The sequence below is a fragment of the Salvelinus fontinalis genome, unplaced genomic scaffold, assembly GCF_029448725.1.
Source record: "Salvelinus fontinalis isolate EN_2023a unplaced genomic scaffold, ASM2944872v1 scaffold_0562, whole genome shotgun sequence".
NCBI lineage: Eukaryota > Metazoa > Chordata > Actinopteri > Salmoniformes > Salmonidae > Salvelinus > Salvelinus fontinalis.
The window spans coordinates 76571-88230 of NW_026600771.1; the positions used below are offsets into that span (position 1 = coordinate 76571).

Consider the following 11660-nt stretch of genomic DNA (forward strand, 5'->3'; position numbering starts at 1 on the left):
CTCATAGACAGAGACAGGGGTTGTCTTAACTCATAGACAGAGAGACAGGGGTTGTCTTAACTCATAGACAGAGAGACAGGGGTTGTCTTACTTCATAGACAGAGACAGGGGTTGTCTTAACTCATAGACAGAGAGACAGGGGTTGTCTTAACTCATAGACAGAGAGACAGGGGTTGTCTTAACTCATAGACAGAGAGACAGGGGTTGTCTTAACTCATAGACAGAGAGACAGGGGTTGTCTTAACTCATAGACAGAGAGACAGGGGTTGTCTTAACTCATAGACAGAGACAGGGGTTGTCTTAACTCATAGATAGAGAGACAGGGGTTGTCTTAACTCACAGACAGAGAGACAGGGGTTGTCTTAACTCACAGACAGAGAGACAGGGGTTGTCTTAACTCATAGACAGGGGTTGTCTTAACTCATAGACAGAGAGACAGCGGTTGTCTTAACTCATAGACAGAGAGACAGGGGTTGTCTTAACTCATAGACAGAGAGACAGGGGTTGTCTTAACTCATAGACAGAGACAGGGGTTGTCTTAACTCATAGATAGAGAGACAGGGGTTGTCTTAACTCATAGACAGAGAGACAGGGGTTGTCTTGGCTCATAGATAGAGAGACAGGGGTTGTCTTAACTCATAGACAGAGAGACAGGGGTTGTCTTAACTCATAGACAGAGAGACAGGGGTTGTCTTAACTCATAGATAGAGAGACAGGGGTTGTCTTAACTCATAGACAGAGAGACAGGGGTTGTCTTGGCTCATAGATAGAGAGACAGGGGTTGTCTTAACTCATAGACAGAGAGACAGGGGTTGTCTTAACTCATAGACAGAGAGACAGGGGTTGTCTTAACTCACAGACAGAGAGACAGGGGTTGTCTTAACTCATAGACAGAGAGACAGGGGTTGTCTTAACTCATAGACAGGGAGACAGGGGTTGTCTTAACTCACAGACAGAGAGACAGGGGTTGTCTTAACTCATAGACAGAGAGACAGGGGTTGTCTTAACTCATAGACACAGAGACAGGGGTTGTCTTAACTCACAGACAGGGGTTGTCTTAACTCATAGATAGAGAGCCAGGGGTTGTCTTAACTCATAGACAGAGAGACAGGGGTTGTCTTAACTCATAGACAGAGAAACAGGGGTTGTCTTAACTCATAGACAGAGAGACAGGGGTTGTCTTAACTCATAGACAGAGAGACAGGGGTTGTCTTAACTCATAGACAGGGAGACAGGGGTTGTCTTAACTCATAGACAGAGAGACAGGGGTTGTCTTAACTCATAGACAGAGAGACAGGGGTTGTCTTAACTCATAGACAGAGAGACAGGGGTTGTCTTAACTCATAGACAGAGAGACAGGGGTTGTCTTAACTCATAGACAGAGAGACAGGGGTTGTCTTAACTCATAGACAGAGAGACAGGGGTTGTCTTAACTCATAGACAGAGAGACAGGGGTTGTCTTAACTCATAGACAGGGGTTGTCTTAACTCATAGACAGAGAGACAGGGGTTGTCTTAATTTAACTCATAGACAGAAACAGGGGTTGTCTTGGCTCATAGACAGAGAGACAGGGGTTGTCTTAACTCATAGACAGAGAGACAGGGGTTGTCTTAACTCATAGACAGAGAGACAGGGGTTGTCTTGGCTCATAGATAGAGAGACAGGGGTTGTCTTAACTCATAGACAGAGACAGGGGTTGTCTTAACTCATAGATAGAGAGACAGGGGTTGTCTTAACTCATAGACAGAGACAGGGGTTGTCTTAACTCATAGACAGAGAGACAGGGGTTGTCTTAACTCATAGACAGAGAGACAGGGGTTGTCTTGGCTCATAGACAGAGAGACAGGGGTTGTCTTAACTCATAGACAGAGAGACAGGGGTTGTCTTAACTCATAGATAGAGAGACAGGGGTTGTCTTAACTCATAGACAGAGAGACAGGGGTTGTCTTGGCTCATAGATAGAGAGACAGGGGTTGTCTTAACTCATAGACAGAGAGACAGGGGTTGTCTTAACTCATAGACAGGGAGACAGGGGTTGTCTTAACTCATAGACAGAGAGACAGGGGTTGTCTTAACTCATAGACAGAGAGACAGGGGTTGTCTTAACTCATAGACAGAGAGACAGGGGTTGTCTTAACTCATAGACAGAGAGACAGGGGTTGTCTTAACTCATAGACAGAGAGACAGGGGTTGTCTTAACTCATAGACAGAGAGACAGGGGTTGTCTTAACTCATAGACAGAGAGACAGGGGTTGTCTTAACTCATAGACAGGGGTTGTCTTAACTCATAGACAGAGAGACAGGGGTTGTCTTAATTTAACTCATAGACAGAGACAGGGGTTGTCTTAACTCATAGACAGAGAGACAGGGGTTGTCTTAACTCATAGATAGAGAGACAGGGGTTGTCTTAACTCATAGACAGAGAGACAGGGGTTGTCTTAACTCATAGACAGAGAGACAGGGGTTGTCTTAACTCATAGACAGAGAGACAGGGGTTGTCTTGGCTCATAGATAGAGAGACAGGGGTTGTCTTAACTCATAGACAGAGACAGGGGTTGTCTTGGCTCATAGATAGAGAGACAGGGGTTGTCTTAACTCATAGACAGAGACAGGGGTTGTCTTAACTCATAGACAGAGACAGGGGTTGTCTTAACTCATAGATAGAGAGCCAGGGGTTGTCTTAACTCATAGATATAGAGACAGGGGTTGTCTTAACTCATAGACAGAGAGACAGGGGTTGTCTTAACTCATAGACAGAGAGACAGGGGTTGTCTTAACTCATAGACAGAGAGACAGGGGTTGTCTTAACTCATAGACAGAGAGACAGGGGTTGTCTTAACTCATAGACAGAGACAGGGGTTGTCTTAACTCATAGACAGCTTGCCAGCATATGGACTCCAGGTTTGACATCTCTGTCAATAGTCAAAGCCAAGGGAGGCCATTTACTTAGGCATGCCATGAGAGGAGGGAGGCCTGGTGGGTTCTGACTGGGTCATATAAGGCCTGGCGGGTTCTGACTGGGTCGATGGGGTCGTGCTCTCTGTATGAGGCCATCGTGATCATTGCTGCTGTACTTTAATAGTTTTTACAGGAACCAAGTCAAGACACTGCTGTCTGTCTGCTGTCTGGTACCCAGAAATCCCTGCAACATTGACCACTCTGCGGGAGAAGAATCCTATTTCCTATATAGTGCTCGACTATTGACAAGAGAATGATGAAGTGGTGTATGGTGGACATTAGTCTGTCCCCGGAGGAGGTGGTGGACATTAGTCTGTCCCTAGAGGAGGTGGTGGACATCAGTCTGTCCCCGGAGGAGGTGGTGGACATCAGTCTGTCCCTAGAGGAGGTGGTGGACATCATTCTGTCCCTGGAGGAGGTGGTGGACATTAGTCTGTCCCTAGAGGAGGTGGTGGACATTAGTCTGTCCCTAGAGGAGGTGGTGGACATTAGTCTGTCCCTAGAGGAGGTGGTGGACATTAGTCTGTCCCTAGAGGAGGTGGTGGACATTAGTCTGTCCCTGGAGGAGGTGGTGGACATCAGTCTGTCCCTGGAGGAGGTGGTGGACATCAGTCTGTCCCTGGAGGAGGTGGTGGACATCAGTCTGTCCCCAGAGGAGGTGGTGGACATTAGTCTGTCCCTGGAGGAGGTGGTGGACATCAGTCTGTCCCTAGAGGAGGTGGTGGACATTAGTCTGTCCCTAGAGGAGGTGGTGGACATCAGTCTGTCCCAGGAGGAGGTGGTGGACATCAGTCTGTCCCTAGAGGAGGTGGTGGACATCAGTCTGTCCCCGGAGGAGGTGGTGGACCTCAGTCTGTCCCCGGAGGAGGTGGTGGACATCAGTCTGTCCCCAGAGGAGGTGGTGGACATCAGTCTGTCCCCAGAGGAGGTGGTGGACATCAGTCTGTCCCTGGAGGAGGTGGTGGACATCAGTCTGTCCCCGGAGGAGGTGCTGGACAGTAATCAGTCTGTCCCTGGAGGAGGTGGTGGACATCAGTCTGTCCCTGGAGGAGGTGGTGGACATCAGTCTGTCCCTGGAGGAGGTGGTGACATCAGTCTGTCCCTAGAGGAGGTGCTGGACATCAGTCTGTCCCGGGAGGAGGTGGTGGACATCAGTCTGTCCCTGGAGGAGGTGCTGGACAGTAATCAGTCTGTCCCTGGAGGAGGTGGTGGACAGTAATCAGTCTCTCCCTAGAGGAGGTGCTGGACAGTAATCAGTCTGTCCCTAGAGGAGGTGGTGGACAGTATTCAGTCTGTCCCCGGAGGAGGTGGTGGACATCAGTCTGTCCCAGGAGGAGGTGGTGGACAGTAATCAGTCTGTCCCAGGAGGAGGTGGTGGACAGTAATCAGTCTGTCCCTGGAGGAGGTGCTGGACAGTAATCAGTCTGTCCCAGGAGGAGGTGCTGGACAGTAATCAGTCTGTCCCTAGAGAAGGTGCTGGACAGTACTCGGTCTGTCCCTAGAGGAGGTGCTGGACAGTACTCGGTCTGTCCCTAGAGGAGGTGTTGGACAGTAATCAGTCTGTCCCTAGAGGAGGTGGTGGACATCAGTCTGTCCCTAGAGGAGGTGCTGGACAGTAATCAGTCTGTCCCTAGAGGAGGTGCTGGACATCAGTCTGTCCCTAGAGGAGGTGCTGGACAGTACTCAGTCTGTCCCTAGAGGAGGTGCTGGACAGTAATCAGTCTGTCCCTAGAGGAGGTGGTGGACATCAGTCTGTCCCTGGAGGAGGTGTTGGACAGTAATCAGTCGTCCCTAGAGGAGGTGTTGGACAGTACTCGGTCTGTCCCTAGAGGAGGTGCTGGACAGTAATCAGTCTGTCCCTAGAGGAGGTGCTGGACAGTAATCAGTCTGTCCCTAGAGGAGGTGCTGGACAGTAATCAGTCTGTCCCAGGAGGTGGTGCTGGACAGTAATCAGTCTGTCCCTGGAGGAGGTGCTGGACAGTACTCAGTCTGTCCCTAGAGGAGGTGCTGAACAGTACTCAGTCTGTCCCTAGAGGAGGTGCTGGACAGTAATCAGTCTGTCTGTCCCTGGAGGAGGTGGTGGACATCAGTCTGTCCCTAGAGGAGGTGTTGGACAGTAATCTGTCTGTCCCTGTAGGAGGTGCTGAACAGTAATCAGTCTGTCCCTGGAGGAGGTGCTGGACAGTAATCAGTCTGTCTCTGGAGGAGGTGCTGGACAGTAATCAGTCTGTCCCTAGAGGAGGTGCTGGACATCAGTCTGTCCCTAGAGGAGGTGGTGGATAGTAATCAGTCTGTCCCAGGAGGAGGTGCTGGACAGTAATCAGTCTGTCCCTAGAGAAGGTGCTGAACAGTATTCAGTCTGTCCCTAGAGGAGGTGGTGGATAGTAATCAGTCTGTCCCAGGAGGAGGTGCTGGACAGTAATCAGTCTGTCCCTAGAGGAGGTGCTGGACAGTAATCAGTCTGTCCCTAGAGGAGGTGCTGGACAGTACTCAGTCTGTCCCTAGAGGAGGTGCTGGACAGTAATCAGTCTGTCCCTAGAGGAGGTGCTGGACAGTACTCAGTCTGTCCCTAGAGGAGGTGCTGGACAGTACTCAGTCTGTCGCTAGAGGAGGTGCTGGACAGTACTCAGTCTGTCGCTAGAGGAGGTGCTGGACAGTAATCAGTCTGTCCCAGGAGGAGGTGCTGGACAGTATTCAGTCTGTCCCTAGAGGAGGTGGTGGATAGTAATCAGTCTGTCCCTAGAGGAGGTGCTGGACAGTAATCAGTCTGTCCCTAGAGGAGGTGCTGGACAGTAATCAGTCTGTCGCTAGAGGAGGTGGTGGACATCAGTCTGTCCCGTAATTTTGGTGCACATTGAATGTAACTTTATTCAAACATAGTGATAAACGTTGACACTGTATATTACAATATATATTACACTATATATTACACTGTATATTACACTGTATATTACACTATATATTACACTGTATATTACACTGTATATTACACTATATATTACACTGTATATTACACTGTATATTACACTATATATTACACTATATATTACACTATATATTACACTATATATTGCACTGTATATTACACTATATACTACACTGTATATTACACTGTCTATTACACTATATATTACACTGTATATTACACTATATATTACACTGTATATTACACTATATATTACACTATATATTACACTGTATATTACACTGTATATTACACTGTATATTCCACTATATATTACACTGTATATTACACTGTATATTACGGTGTATATTACACTATATATTGCACTGTATATTACACTATATATTGCGCTGTATATTACACTATATACTACACTGTATATTACACTGTATATTACACTATATATTGCACTGTATATTACACTGTATATTACACTGTATATTACACTGTCTATTACACTATATATTACACTGTATATTACACTATATATTACACTATATACTACACTGTATATTACACTATATATTACACTATATATTACATTATATATTACATTATATATTACACTATATACTACACTGTATATTACACTGTCTATTACACTATATATTACACTGTATATTACACTATATATTCCACTATATATTACACTTTATATTCCACTGTATATTACACTATATATTACACTATATATTACACTGTATATTACACTATATATTACACTGTATATTACACTATATATTACACTGTATATTACACTGTATATTACACTGTATATTACACTATATATTACACTGTATATTACACTATATTTGACACTATATATTACACTGTATATTACACTATATTTGACACTATATATTACACTGTATATTACATTAATTTAATGGAAATGTGAAATGCACATTTGGACTTGTGTTTGGCTTGTGTATATGACATGTTTATTCTAAATCCTCAACGTCTCGTCTTTCAAAATCCGTCGAGTTCTTTACACTGACCAGCATTTCCCCACTCAGACAACAAAACGTTCAAAAGGTGAACCAATCAGCAGGAGGGACGAGGGCAACTTCTAGTTCAGAGCAGCTGTACAGTCAAATCCCCCAGACAGCGCTGTGAAGCACAGGGCCACGGAGTGATGATGGACCCTCATCAGGGATATTTTTGTGATTGACTTCAGGGAAATAAAGCCTAACTAATGATAAGATAGTTATCGATCGATTGATTGATTGATTGATGATTATTATGGACCTCCGCAGCCAGTGTGAGATGGTGAGGTGAGGAATAAGACAGAACAGACAGTTCAGACAGGATGTCAGTCAGTTCATACGAGCAGACAGGATGTCAGTCAGTTCATACGAGCAGACAGGATGTCAGTCAGTTCATACGACCAGACAGGATGTCAGTCAGTTCATACAACCAGACAGGATGTCAGTCAGTTCATACGAGCAGACAGGATGTCAGTCAGTTCATACAAGCAGACAGGATGTCAGTCAGTTCATACGAGCAGACAGGATGTCAGTCAGTTCATGCAACCAGACAGGATGTCAGTCAGTTCAGACAGGAAGTCAGTCAGTTCATTCAACCAGACAGGATGTCAGTCAGTTCAGACAGGAAGTCAGTCAGTTCATTCAACCAGACAGGAAGTCAGTCAGTTCATTCAACCAGACAGGATGTCAGTCAGTTCAGACAGGAAGTCAGTCAGTTCATTCAACCAGACAGGATGTCAGTCAGTTCATACAAGCAGACAGGATGTGAGTCAGTTCATACGAGCAGACAGGATGTCAGTCAATTCATACAACCAGACAGGATGTCAGTCATTTCATACAAGCAGACAGGATGTCAGTCAGTTCATACGACCAGACAGGATGTCAGTCAGTTCATAAAACCAGACAGGATGTCAGTCTGTTCATACGACCAGACAGGATGTCAGTCAGTTCATACGACCAGACAGGATGTCAGTCAGTTCATACGACCAGACAGGATGTCAGTCAGTTCATACAACCAGACAGGATGTCAGTCAGTTCAGACAGGAAGTCAGTCAGTTCATTCAACCAGACAGGATGTCAGTCAGTTCAGACAGGAAGTCAGTCAGTTCATTCAACCAGACAGGAAGTCAGTCAGTTCATTCAAAAGACAGGATGTCAGTCAGTTCAGACAGGAAGTCAGTCAGTTCATTCAACCAGACAGGATGTCAGTCAGTTCATACAAGCAGACAGGATGTGAGTCAGTTCATACGAGCAGACAGGATGTTAGTCAGTTCATACGAGCAGACAGGATGTCAGTCAATTCATACAACCAGACAGGATGTCAGTCATTTCATACAAGCAGACAGGATGTCAGTCAGTTCATACGACCAGACAGGATGTCAGTCAGTTCATACGACCAGACAGGATGTCAGTCTGTTCATACGACCAGACAGGATGTCAGTCAGTTCATGCGACCAGACAGGATGTCAGTCAGTTCATACAAGCAGACACGATGTCAGTCAGTTCATACGACCAGACAGGATGTCAGTCAGTTCATACGACCAGACAGGATGTCAGTCAGTTCATACGACCAGACAGGATGTCAGTCAGTTCATACGACCAGACAGGATGTCAGTCAGTTCATTCAACCAGACAGGATGACAGTCAGTTCATACTAGCAGACAGGATGTCAGTCAGTTCATACAAGCAGACAGGATGTCAGTCAGTTCATACGAGCAGACAGGATGTCAGTCAGTTCATACGACCAGACAGGATGTCAGCCAGTTCATACGACCAGACAGGATGTCAGTTAGTTCATACAACCAGACAGGATGTCAGTCAGTTCATACGACCAGACAGGATGTCAGTCAGTTCATACAACCAGACAGGATGTCAGTCAGTTCATACAGGCAGACAGGATGTCAGTCAGTTCATACAAGCAGACAGGATGTCAGTCAGTTCATACGACCAGACAGGATGTCAGTTCATACGACCAGACAGGATGACAGTCAGTTCATACAAGCAGACAGGATGTCAGTCAGTTCATACGACCAGACAGGATGTCAGTTCATACGACCAGACAGGATGTCAGTCAGTTCATACAACCAGACAGGATGTCAGTCAGTTCATACAACCAGACAGGATGTCAGTCAGTTCATTCAACCAGACAGGATGACAGTCAGTTCATACTAGCAGACAGGATGTCAGTCAGTTCATACAACCAGACAGGATGTCAGTCAGTTCATACGACCAGACAGGATGTCAGTCAGTTCATACAGGCAGACAGGATGTCAGTCAGTTCATACAGGCAGACAGGATGTCAGTTAGTTCATACGACCAGACAGGATGTCAGTTAGTTCATACAAGCAGACAGGATGTCAGTCAGTTCATACGAGCAGACAGGATGTCAGTTAGTTCATACGACCAGACAGGATGTCAGTCAGTTCATACGACCAGACAGGATGTCAGTCAGTTCATACGACCAGACAGGATGTCAGTTAGTTCATACAAGCAGACAGGATGTCAGTTAGTTCATACAAGCAGACAGGATGTCAGTCAGTTCATACGACCAGACAGGATGTCAGTCAGTTCATACAACCAGACAGGATGTCAGTCAGTTCATACGACCAGACAGGATGACAGTCAGTTCATACAAGCAGACAGGATGTCAGTTAGTTCATACAAGCAGACAGGATGTCAGTCAGTTCATACGACCAGACAGGATGTCAGTCAGTTCATACAACCAGACAGGATGTCAGTCAGTTCATACAACCAGACAGGATGTCAGTCAGTTCATACGACCAGACAGGATGACAGTCAGTTCATACAAGCAGACAGGATGTCAGTCAGTTCATACGACCAGACAGGATGTCAGTTCATACGACCAGACAGGATGTCAGTCAGTTCATACAACCAGACAGGATGTCAGTCAGTTCATACAACCAGACAGGATGTCAGTCAGTTCATACGACCAGACAGGATGACAGTCAGTTCATACGACCAGACAGGATGTCAGTCAGTTCATACGAGCAGACAGGATGTCAGTCAGTTCATACGACCAGACAGGATGTCAGTCAGTTCATACGAGCAGACAGGATGTCAGTCAGTTCATAGGACCAGACAGGATGTCAGTCAGTTCATACAACCAGACAGGATGTCAGTCAGTTCATACAACCAGACAGGATGTCAGTTAGTTCATTCAAGCAGACAGGGTGTCAGTCAGTTCATACAACCAGACAGGATGTCAGTCAGTTCATACAACCAGACAGGATGTCAGTCAGTTCATACGAGCAGACAGGATGTCAGTTCATTCAACCAGACAGGATGTCAGTCAGTTCATTCAAGCAGACAGGATGTCAGTTCATTCAACCAGACAGGATCTCAGTCAGTTCATACGAGCAGACAGGATGTCAGTCAGTTCATTCAACCAGACAGGATCTCAGTCAGTTCATTCAACCAGACAGGATCTCAGTCAGTTAATTCAACCAGACAGGATGTCAGTTCATACAACCAGACAGGATGTCAGACACACAGCAAAGACACAACACACTCAGAGGAGATATTGTCAGATGTTTAATCCATTCAATACAGGGTCTCTCAGTGCAACTGCCAAACAACGACAGGAAGTTGTTGCATTGTGTTCAGGTTATGTACAGGCCCGAGTGAACTTTGAACTTAGGACAGCATTCAGAAGCATAACAGGAGAAAGACAAGATGGTTCCCAGTGGACCAACTGATGAAGACGGAGGGGGGGGGGTTGAAGCACAATGTACAGAGGTTAGAGGTTCAGGGGTTGAGGACAGCTGCGTGGGTCGTCCTGGGTCGTGTTCACTAGGTATCGAACTGAAGAGACTCATCTAGAACGGGGACGGACTAGCTGGACTTACGTCCAACAAGAAACGCTCATTTTTTTTGTTTTCCGTTTTTTTTTTTTTGTAAAACATTTTGAAACATTTTCCATAGTGTGCCTATTGAACACGCCCCTCCCTGGTCAACAGCTAGATTAGACGTCTGTGGGCCAGTCAGAGCGGAGAGACGAGTCATGTGATCATTATAGAACCATGCAGAGAAGGAGCCTAGTTAACACGGAGGACCAACAATGTTTTCTTCATTTTCAATCAACCACAAAAAGTCAATTAACAAAATGACTTGTATATATATATATATATATATATTTATATATCTAAAAGTGCATTATGGTACAAAAATATAGATGGTCAGCAGCACCTCGATACATTTACAAAATAAATACACCGTTCAAACAAAATAAATTACAGCAAAATCTGACATTAATAATAATTGGCATAGTCCTAACAAAACAGAACAGAACAGAACGATAGGAAGGATTTCACAATTATTAAATTATGTTGCTCCACGGAGAGCGAGCATCTGTCATTTTTTATTGTCTTCGTCATTATCCCTATAGTCTGGTACGTATTTACAGAAAATAAATATTTCCTTATTTTTTTTACTTTCCAAACAATCACTATCACAGAACCCCTGCGACAGGAGAGTCTGGGTGTCCATCTGAATGTCCTTAGGGGTTTTCTGAAACACAGAAAGAGAGAAAGACGTTAGTTCACTGTAAGCTAGACATTCACTCAGCCATCTATCACCCAGACCCAACATCAACAACATCAACAACATCAGGTGTTTGTTTACCTTAGTCAGAGTGTGACAGTGTTCTAGTGCAGCGCCCCTGTCAGGCCGAAGAAAGGCCCTCTCAACTCCAGGTGGTACCCAATCCCAGGCTCCTCCCCTTCCTGCGCCCA

The 11660-nt window shown here is 45.5% G+C and overlaps 1 protein-coding gene across 2 annotated transcripts in view; it reads right to left on the bottom strand.

The window, feature by feature from the left end:
* Nucleotides 1–10458: 10458 nt before the first annotated feature.
* pthlha (parathyroid hormone-like hormone a) overlaps nt 10459–11660 on the bottom strand; it is a 33837-nt gene continuing 32635 nt past the window's right edge. For both annotated transcript variants that reach the window (XM_055914421.1, XM_055914422.1), the window contains exons 3-4: nt 11551–11660; nt 10459–11436 (exon numbers count right to left, since the gene is read on the bottom strand). The exon at nt 11551–11660 is cut by the window's right edge and continues 478 nt beyond it. In XM_055914421.1, coding sequence (XP_055770396.1) covers nt 11574–11660 — 87 coding nt within the window. In that variant the 3' untranslated portion in view covers nt 10459–11436; nt 11551–11573. The remainder of the gene's footprint in view (nt 11437–11550) is intronic.